Below are 10,637 nucleotides of genomic sequence, written 5' to 3'. Positions count from 1 at the left end.
TACATGCTCCAAGTAAATCATTACATCAGCTCTCTGTGGGCTCAGGATGCAGCAGGTAGTGCTTTAAAATTGCAAGGTTATGATTCAATCCCCAACTCTGAGATGTGTCCCTCTGCAAAACAGTAAACCCCAGAAATGATGCTTTTGTTTAGGCTTTTTGCATGCCATCTTGATATGTTAAAGGGAGATTAAGAGGCAAAATTCTGTGAAAAAAAAATACAATAATATTTAATTTTGGCCATTTCCAGGCAAACATACTCTGTTAAATCCTTGAAAAGGTGTGGGAGAAATTATTTTAAATTTCAATCTGCCTATTTCCAGATATCATATTGAACTTAATAAGAAAAAAAAATCTCAAAGTGTAATTAAACTATGTTTTCAGGCAAGAGCTTCTGAAAATAATCATAAAATCAACCAAAAGTACTATTAAAAGACTTTCAACAATAAACCTTTACAGGACCAGGATTTCCTTTAGGGCAGTGTATGACAGACAATTAATCTCAGCAAGGTGTAACCTGTAATAATGTTGGAAATGACTTCCCTTATGTCTTCCTACAAGCTACAGCTGTCATTATAACAATGTTTAGCAGACTAACAAAAAAAAAACATGCCCCATGACAGAATTTCAGCAGCTTTTACTTTGGAGAAACATGTGAAAGAGCCAAACAAAACAGAAACAAGTTTATATCATCAGTATGGAGGATAATTATAAATGAAAAAACGTGATGACAAATCTAATTCACATCTTTTGTACCTAGAAATGGTAGAGAGTATTGATCATTTTCCTTAAACTCAGATTGACCCATGTAACCAACCTGGAGTCAAACTTAAACTTTATAAATGTGAAAAATACATTCTCCCAAATAGCCCCAAAGGCACAGACAGCAGTATAGTAGCACTTCTGCAAAGCGGGTACATTGCATCAGCTTCCCTCGGGGAAAACAATGATGAGACTAAAAGTAGAGTTTAAAAGTTACCCTCAATAAAAGCAATGAGACGGTGTTTATAAGTGCATTGCCTGCTGCTAAAACTGGGATTGCATGTGCTGGCAACAAGGCAAGCAGATGTACCAGAGGAAAGAAGAGCATTCAGATATTCAGACGCCATAAAAAAAGCATTTGAACCAAGAGAGATTGTTCAGTAATCAGGAAGTCCAGGAGAGTTTTATGTTGTCCAAAGCCTCTCATCAAACTCAGTCTTGGTATTCGGTGTACTTTTTGGCCGAACCGTGCACTTTGCTGGCGGGGTATTTCAGTCTGTTCAGGGCCATTTTGCGGAGCACAGCCTGGGGAAGATCCACATGACATTTCTCAGCCAGCTCCACCAGGTAGATCAACACGTCGCTCAGTTCGTGCGCCAGCTGCTCCCGCTCAGCCTCGGTCCAGTTCGGCAGGCCCTCCGCCACCTCCCCACGCCACTGGAAGAGTTCCGACACCTCACCCACCTCTCCCACCATGGCTAACAGCAGGTTTCGGGGCTGGTGAAACTGGTTCCAGTCTCGCTCGTCCGTGAACTCCGCTTGCATTCGTCGAATATCCTCAATGGTCGGTTCGGCGGTAAAGGTGAACCTTTCTGCCCTCCCGGCCTCTCCGTTTATCGGCTTTGGGTGACACGAGTCCCCGGCGGCTCCTCCGTTTACTACCACAGAGTGTTTCTTGTTTGCTAAAACTTCGCTGCAGCCGTTTGAAGACCCCGATGTTGCGCCACCGTTTACTCCAGAGCATTCTTTACCGTGTGTAGCCATCATGTTTGATTTATTCAGCAGCAATTCAGTAAAAATACGCCTTAAAGCTCGGTAAACAACCAATTCAGCAGCCTACATGTGAAGAAGTCCCGCCAGTTGGCCAAGGCGGATGTGACGTAGCTAGTGTCGGAAACCGGAATCTGAAACATCGGGAGTTGTAGTTTTATGTGGAACTAGCGACCTCGACCGTGATATGAAATGTCACTTTTAAAAACTACACCTCCCGGTTTCTTTACAATGTTTCAACATGGCGGCCCCCTCTGTAGCAGCAAGTGAGCTGCTCCTTAAAATGAATAAACAAATACCAATACTGTATCATAAGTCGTCTTGTGTCATTCGGCGGATTAGCACATCGAGTTCAAGATACGAAAGCACCCCGCATCTTAGTGTTAAAAGGTAAGTGAGGCTATTCAACACGAATATTTTTGTTGCAGCGACCCTGACCTGTCCTATTAACTTGTAGGTAATAATGTAAAGACAGTCAGCTTACATTGATTGAAAAGTAAAAATAAAAACTGTTTCCTTTGCTTTGATTGATGCGCGTTAATTGTCAGGATATCTCGGACTTTTGCTATTATCGTTATGCTCTCGTTTAGGGATAAAACTGTTTAAATTGTCAAATTTCAAGTTTTTTGCTTCCAAATTATTCTCATTTGGTCCCGAGATTGCAATGTTTTGACCTAACGCGAGCATGCATTTTACTTTAAATATGCTACTATTTTATTCATAAAAAAAAATGTCACCGATTTTCATTTCGTTTTTTAATATCCCAGCTTCCTAAAAACACCTGATGAAACCTGCTTGCTATTGTTAAGAGGGAAAAAAAGAACAGGATTGCTCTACTCAAGTAAAAATACAGTTACTCTGGTTGAATTTAACTTAGTTCAAAGTAAAATTACTGTCTTTTAAATCCACTGAAGTAAAAGTAAATTGTATTTCATTTAAATTTAACTTAAGGTACTGAGTAGCTAAGGAAGGGTCCTTATTGGCAGTAAAAACAGGAGAATGTAGTTCTCCAGCCAGGTTGTTCAAGGCAAGTCACACCTTTGGGATAAAGTGAAATGTTACAGCTGTTCTGGGATGTGATGTGGAGTCATTTTCTTGCTATGTGCTACTGACTGTCATGTGTAATCAAAGCCAAACTACTGGTCAGTTTCACATTTATGACTGAAAGCTCAAAGCTCCTTGTTTTATTTGAGTTTTGGTTGTTTTTACTCCGTAATTAGTGCTTTTTAAAAAAGAATGAAGTGAAGTACTTCTGAAATTATTAGGTGAAAGTAAAATTACTGGTTACAAAATGTACTCATAAAAGTAGGGATGCACAATATTGGATTTTTTCCAATATCTGATATGGTATTCACAAATTAATTTTTGCCCTAGCAAAATCAGTACTGATATTTAAATGTAGTTCAAACCTCAGAATGTAAAATGAGAGTAATGTGTGTTGTCTGGCTGGACCTGATCAGCAATCTTGCAGCAGCATTTTTAATGATTAAGGGGAGGTTTATTTAAGCAGGTAAAAGGAGAATTACAATAATCAAGTTGGGAAGAAATAAAAGCATGGGTGAGCATTTCTGACTCAGCTTGAGACTTGATGGATTTCAGTTTTGAGATGTTTCTGAAACAAGAACAGGTCAGTGATTTAACATGTTTATCAAAGATCATTGAATGATAGCACAACCTCAGTCATGGATCACTCTGGCTCTGAGGAGTCGGATCTGAAATAATTTAAAATAACTTGGAGGGTTTGTCACACAGATGAGTCTGCCCCTTGCATAAGGTGGTATGAGTATGGTTATCATGATCTCAGTATCAATCAAAATTATTTAAATTATTATTTTTAGTCATTATTGAGAAGCCCTAGAAATAACTATAAATTGTTACTGCAGACAGAGCAATAAACGGAAGTTTATATTATAATACAGCTCACTGAAAATTATGCTTGATTTAAAACATTAGTTTTTACTAAATATTTGTGAAAATTATAGCAAGGAAAGTCAATTAAGATACAGCAATGTGCAGAAATTTAAGGCAAGTTTGGGCCAAACCTGAGGCTGAAGTAAGGTATGTAATGGCTAGAGGGTGTCCTGAGCAGGCATGAGGATTGACACAATCATAGTGGTGCCCTGGATGGTCCTCAAATATTACCAGGGACATGGGAAAATAATCTGTATCAAAAATAACAATGTCGGAACCTTTCGGACACAGTCATAGTGGATGTTTTAAGCAAGCACAACCTAAGGTACTGTCTGGGTGGGTAGTAGGGTTTCCATGAGCCTCTGGTCATGCTGTGGATGTACCAAGGGCCTGAAAAACACCAGCGCTCTCTGGGTGGGATAGCAGGGGGGAGAAGGCCCAGACATACGAGATTCCATCGAGCTTGACCTTGACTGCCACGCGATACAGGTGTGTCGACATGTGTCAACATGGGTGTAGCACGGGGGAAAAGGATTCTGATTACCCAGATCCACAGTAGGGAGGGGCCCTTGAGAAGCCGGCAATGAAAAGTGTGTTTTTATTTTTATTTTTATTTTTTTTTGTAGTAATTAATGTCATCATTGAATCAAAAGTGACTAATTAACTGGCAAACAGACTAAAATTTGTATGAAATAAAATAAAACACTGGGGGACCCCTGATATTTGTAAAAAATAAAGGGGGGGGGGGTGGCCCTATGCAATAATCTTTCTGGGGGCCCTAAATCCCTAGCTATGCCCCTGTACAGTGTCAAGCTTGACTGTGGCTTCCACCCACCCCCTCTCCAGCCTCCTGGCACATTGGCCCCATGATGGATCCTTAGTGCCCTAAAACATACCCGCATATATACGCATGATTGTATGAGAGAAGATCTGTCAAATGAAATTTCCCTTATTGTTTTTTTTTTAAGACCCTCACAGGTACCCTTTACCCACACTATTACTTTACCACATTTACAGTTGTTTTTATTTATAATTAATGTTTCCTGTTTTGTTCTGATACACACTATATTGCCAAAAGTATTCGCTCACCTGCCTTGACGCATATATGAACCTAAGTGACATCCCATTCTTAATCCATAGGGTTTAATATGGCATCGGTCCACCCTCCGCAGCTATAACAGCTTCAACTCTTCTGGGAAGGCTTTCCACAAGGTTTAGGAGTGTGTTTATTGGAATTTTTGACCATTCTTCCAGAAGCGCATTTGTAGGGTTACACACTGATGTTGGACGAGAAGGCCTGGCTCTCAGTCTCCGCTCTAATTCATCCCAAAGATGTTCTATCGGGTTGAGGTCAGGACTCTGTGCAGGCCAGTCTAGTTCATCCACACCAAACTCTCTCATCCATGTCTTTATGAACCTTGCTTTGTGCACTGGTGCACAGTCATGTTGGAACAGGAAGGGGCCATTCCCAAACTGTTCCATTAAAGTTGGAAGCATGAAATTGTCCAAAATCTCTTGGTATGCTGAAGCATTTCCTTTCACTGAAACTAAGGGGCCAGTGAAAAACAACCCTACACCATGATCCCCCTCCACCAAACTTTACACTTGGCACAATGCAGTCAGACAAGTACCGTTCTCCTGGCAACTGCCAAACCCAGACTCATCCATCAGATTGCCAGATGAAGAAGCGCAATTCGTCTCTCAAGAGAACGCGTCTCCACTGCTCTGGAGCCCAGTGGCAGCGTGCTTTACAACACTGCATCTGGCGCTTTGCATTGTACTTGGTGATGTATGGCTTGGATACAGCTGCTCGGCCATGGAAACCCATTCCATGAAGCTCTCTACACACTGTTCTTGAGCTAATCTGAAGGCCACATAAAGTTTGGAGGTCTGTAGCGATTGACTCTGCAGAGAAGTGGCAACCTCTGCACACTATGCGCCTCAGCATCCAGTGACCCTGCTCCGTCACTTCATGTGGCCTACCACTTCATGGCTGAGTTGCTGTCGTTCCCAGTCGCTTCCACTTTGTTATAATACCACTGACAGTTGACTGTGGAATATTTAGGAGCAAGGAAATTTCACGACTGGACTTGTACTGGTGGCATCCTATCACAGTGGCATGCTGGAATTCACTGAGCTCCTGAGAGTGACCCATTCTTTCACAAATGTTTGTAGAAACAGTCTATATGCCTAGGTGCTTGATTTTATACACCTGTGGCCATGGAAGTGATTGGAACACCTGATTTCAGTTATTTGGATGGGTGAGTGAATGCTTTTGGCAATATAGTGTAGTTTTCTTGTGTATTTTCTCACATTTAGTGACCATGTTGCTTCATTTTCATTGTAGGTATTTTATTTTTTCATGCTCTGAGTGTTGCATCATTTATCTGCCTGGATGAAAGGCTTGTAGAAACACAAGAGGAGCTTCTTTTTGGTCAGTCAGGCAGTGCTTGACATAGTGACATTGCTATTTATAACCAAACAGTTCCTAATAGTTACTGCAGAAATTATACAACAGCTTTCACATGTTCATCTGGACTTAATGAAAAGCCAGCTCATCTTGAGGTTTGAAATCAGTGGGTTTTTAATTTTTATTTTGAGGAGAGCTGTGGTCTTTAAGCCAGCCTTTTAGTGTCTGTTATGCTTGATTCCAAGTTTAAAAGAATGTCTTATTTGCAGCTTTTAGAAGAGCTTCTGTGTTGTTGTCACTGTCTTTGTGGCACATAAGCGTAAACAGACTCTTATCGATTTATTTTTCCACTTTTCAAGTGTGAACACACATACTCATTGACTTAGAACTAGAGTGTGGTCAGCCAGACATAAACAAGTATTTTCCCCCCTTTTTTATGGTACACTGCTACTTTCCCCACTGATTTTCTGGCTTATCTTGCTCTTCTCTGCCTCAGCGCTCACCAGCAGCTGGTCGGAGTTGTGGGTCTGGAAATCCATGCCCAGATTAACTCCAACACCAAGCTGTTCTCCGGCTCACCGGCTCGCTTCTCAGCACCTCCAAACTCCCTGGTGTCTTTCTTTGATGCATCCCTACCCGGCACATTACCCGTAAGTGTTGTCTTAAGGTTTTCTCCAGCAAAGTTAAGCTGTTGTTTTTTTGATTGCTTTCTTGTCAGGTGGTTGAGTGATGTCTCTGTGTGTCCCCAGGTCCTGAACAAGCGATGTGTGGAGGCAGCAGTGTTGACAGGACTGGCTCTTAACTGCACCATTAACAAAAAGTCACTTTTTGACAGAAAACACTACTTCTACGCCGACCTCCCTGTGAGTTTTCACTCCCTTTTCTCACTCTGTGTGTACAATCTGGGGTTTAATAGGTGCTGGAGTGACAGCACAGGCTTTAGCGGGGGTACCTTATCTTTCAAACAGCCGTGCAGAGACATGACAGTCCTGCACATCATTCTGCATCATTGCTTTTGCTTTCATAGAAGCTGCCTCCAGCTTCTCCATCACAAAAACTCCCAGTGAACTCTCCCGGCCATCAGCTCTAATTGAAATCGTGAGCAACTCTAGCTGAAGCAGCAAAAATCTTATTTGCTACATGTACTGACAAATAACACTGAGAGCTGTTAAAGAAAACGACCAGTGTTTTTTCACTTACCAGCTCATTTCCTCTACTGCACCTCTATTTTTACATTATCTACACACCATTTCTTTCTCTCTGCCTTGGTAGATTACTTGGGTTTATTTTTCTTCTCCTTCATATAATCTAGATAATTATCAGCACAATAAAACCCCCAGGAACTGTTTTTTGACCAATTCTGTGTGTGATAATGTGATTATAAACGTCCCGGAATGATGATAACATTTGAAATTGAAATCGTGCAAACAGTTTGATAAGCTCAAGATGACTCACATCTTCAGCCACTAATTGACCTCAGTTAGATTCCAGCCCTTCTCTCTGTGTGGATGCTGATTTTACTAATGGTTGCTGTCTTGGTCTTAATTGGAACTGTGCACTGAGGAAATGTCTTTGAAAAAGCATTAAAGTTGATTATGTAAATATTTATTTTGGCATCTTTCGGGTAACTGGAACAAACTGTAAAAACAACACTAATAAATAATAAATTTACCATTGATATGGCCATCAAACACTCTCATATCGGCACATCAAGCAGACCAAGAGCTACAGTAGTCATTTACTCTCCTGTTTCCTATATTACTTAGGAATAAATATCTCACATTTACTCATTACATGCAGTACCAGTCAAATCACTGAATCAGTCTGACTAAGACTGAACTCTTCTAATTGCATATTAACATGGTAAACCTGCTGAAATTGTACAAAATAAAATTTCTTGAAGTTGGACTGACACGCCAAGATTAGAGTTGCGTTGCTACCAGACTTTTGAATCTCAATGTGATACTATTAAAATTAAATGAGATCAGTACCTGTTTCGTCATCACTGCAACAAAAACTGAACTCCTGGACACTAAAAACTGGTTCATTTGATTTATTAGATTTCCAACCTCCACATCACGAAAAGAACCACTGAACATGTCAGAATCAGAATTGAGTTTTATTGCTGAGCACATTTTCTCATACAAGGAATTCAACTTGACATTTGGTGTAAACATTTGGTGATTAATTTCCCAACCCTAGTTTGGTGCAAAACAGATAACAAAGAAGAAGGCTTCTAAAATATTAAGAGGCTAGAAACTTTAAAAGACTATTATATAAAAGTATAGTAGCAAAATAAAAATATAGAATACAATATAAACATCACAAAAGTATTGTAGCAGACAGGTGATCCCTGCTACACAGCAGAGTGGTGACGGAGGGGTGTGGTGCAGCAGAGGAGACCGTGTTAATTTTAGGCACCTGTGAGCTTTCAATATGTGAACCCTGGATTCCTGAAAGAGTGCAGGATCCTAGATGTTAGGTGGTACTGAAAACTTCTGGTGGCAGTACTACACTCCAGTCTTTGAATATCCCCTCTTGATCCTCACTTGTCTTTCACATTTTCTGTCTCACACACCCATACATTCTTCATTCACTTTTTTTATGGTTTTGGCTGAAGAGGCCTTGACCATTGCACATTGGGTATTTGATTTTGTTTGAACTTTGCGGGGACATTTGATTTTATGTTGATTGAACTTTGAGGAGCGTTTGATTTGATGTTGATTGAACTTTTGGGGATATGTTTGATTTATTTACTATATAAACTTTGGGGAATGTATGATTCAGTTTTGCTTGAACTTTGCAGAGCGTTTGATTTGATGTTGAGTGAACTTTCAGGGGGACGTTTGATTTATGGACTCTTTGAACCTTGGGGGAACGTTTGATTTGATTTTGATTGAATTTTGGGGAGTGTTTGATTTGATTTTGATTGAACTTTATACTTGCATCAATAAATCAGGTAAATCAAGCATTTTCCAGGTGCGTATATACCCAACCGTCCAGTTAATCAAGCTATGACCGTAACTCGACTTAACTGTGCTAATTTAGCTCTGTTTCTGTGACTAGTCACTAAATCACAGCTGGATACTTTTCCTATCGTTGGCTTCATAAAGCTTTAGTCATAAATGCTTACCTGCTTTTGCTGTACATTTTTCGAAATACCCACTCACCTCTGCTAAAAACCATTACATGAGAAAAATGGCTTTCCATTTTTGTCAACTCCGCCCCTAAGAATGAGTGCACTCATGCCTCTGTGACTCCTTAGTTGGCTACTTTTTCCTGCTGTCTGACTACTCCATATGCCTATTCAACCCTAAAGAGAGGACTAAGACTCACTGCAGTGTATTGATTGGTTGGAAGGGTCTTCACTTCCTCTGCAGCAACATTGATATGGATAAACACAGGCAAAGACCGGCTTTTACTACTGAAGTGAACTAAAATTCCCATCACTATTTATATTTATGTATTATGTATTTATGCATTTAACAACATGAAACATGAACTAAATAGCAGACTGGTAAGATGGAAATTTTGGTATTTCAACAAAAGCTCTGTTTAACACTGATATTTCCATTTAACAGGCTTTCCAAAGTGATGTTCACTTTGTTCTCTGTAATGGGCTGCTTGCATGGACAGGTTTCCCCACTGCTCAGAGCCTCAGGGTAATTTTCTTGCCATTATGAGTGACATTTTAGGGCTTAGAAGGAGAATGAAAATGTCATTGTGACTCTACAGAAACTTTTGCTTCAGAGACCTCCTCTCACGAGTCTAAAAATCCACAGAAAAAAAAACAGTTTTAGAGAATTTAGCATTTTTAATTTCCAAAGCCAGTCCCTCCATGAGAACCGCTTTGGGCTGGGTGATGAGGGGATAATTGTGGACTGAAGTGCTGGAGGGAAAGATTTTCTTTTCCTTTGGTAGCATTTAATAGAAGCTGCCCAGAGGGGAGGCTGAAAATGAGAGCGATTTTATGCAGAAGTAGCAAGGAAAAGAAAAAGCTTTACCAGGTATTTTCATGGCACTGTTGTTATCACTGTTGCACTGATATGAATCATCTTTCTTTAATATTTTTATAAGTTTCTGCTCCAGTTTCATAGCTAACTTGAGTTTACTGAGACAAGATGTCACTGATAATGCTTGATGAAGTATCAAAGTTTTCTGTAAATATCATGAAAGATGATTTTTTTGTTTATTTTTTCACAGACTTTCTGGTTATCACCAAGTTGCAGCAGCACATACTTTAATCACCCTGCTTGGGTTGCATTATCTCACCCCAGGAGGTCCATGTATCTTGGAACAACAGGAGAAAAATCCCCTCCAGAAGCGCAGGGATTACTGTTGGGTTTCTCCTGCTCTATTGTGTGTTTACCAAAGATTGCATCACCTCCTTTGGAATAAATCTCAGCAGTTGACACACAGCAGGGAGGATGATACCGGATTACACTTTTTATTTATCTCTGAGATTTCCTAACGTCGCATATCAGTTGAGCGTGAACTTTTGAGTTTCAAATCAACAGTGTGCAAAATACCTGCTGATAAACTTACAGATGAGGATGGAATTATTAG

At 40.2% G+C, this 10,637-nt stretch overlaps 2 protein-coding genes across 2 annotated transcripts in view; one reads left to right on the top strand and one right to left on the bottom strand.

Moving 5' to 3' along the window:
• Positions 1-620: 620 nt before the first annotated feature.
• dctpp1 (dCTP pyrophosphatase 1) lies at positions 621-1,843 on the bottom strand. The gene has a single exon (XM_041785549.1). The coding sequence runs from the start codon at positions 1,745-1,747 to the stop codon at positions 1,193-1,195; it is 555 nt and encodes a 184-aa protein (XP_041641483.1). The 5' UTR covers positions 1,748-1,843; the 3' UTR covers positions 621-1,192.
• A 142-nt stretch (positions 1,844-1,985) lies between these two features.
• gatb (glutamyl-tRNA(Gln) amidotransferase, subunit B) overlaps positions 1,986-10,637 on the top strand; it is a 32,515-nt gene continuing 23,863 nt past the window's right edge. Inside the window, exons 1-3 of the mRNA XM_041785518.1 lie at positions 1,986-2,140; positions 6,568-6,721; positions 6,821-6,934. Of these exons, the coding sequence (XP_041641452.1) occupies positions 1,992-2,140; positions 6,568-6,721; positions 6,821-6,934 (417 nt within the window). The 5' untranslated portion in view covers positions 1,986-1,991. The remainder of the gene's footprint in view (positions 2,141-6,567; positions 6,722-6,820; positions 6,935-10,637) is intronic.

This window comes from Cheilinus undulatus, linkage group 4 (genome assembly GCF_018320785.1).
Source record: "Cheilinus undulatus linkage group 4, ASM1832078v1, whole genome shotgun sequence".
NCBI lineage: Eukaryota > Metazoa > Chordata > Actinopteri > Labriformes > Labridae > Cheilinus > Cheilinus undulatus.
The sequence above is the reverse complement of the archived record's forward strand: the minus strand, read 5'-3'. Positions and strand labels throughout refer to the sequence as shown.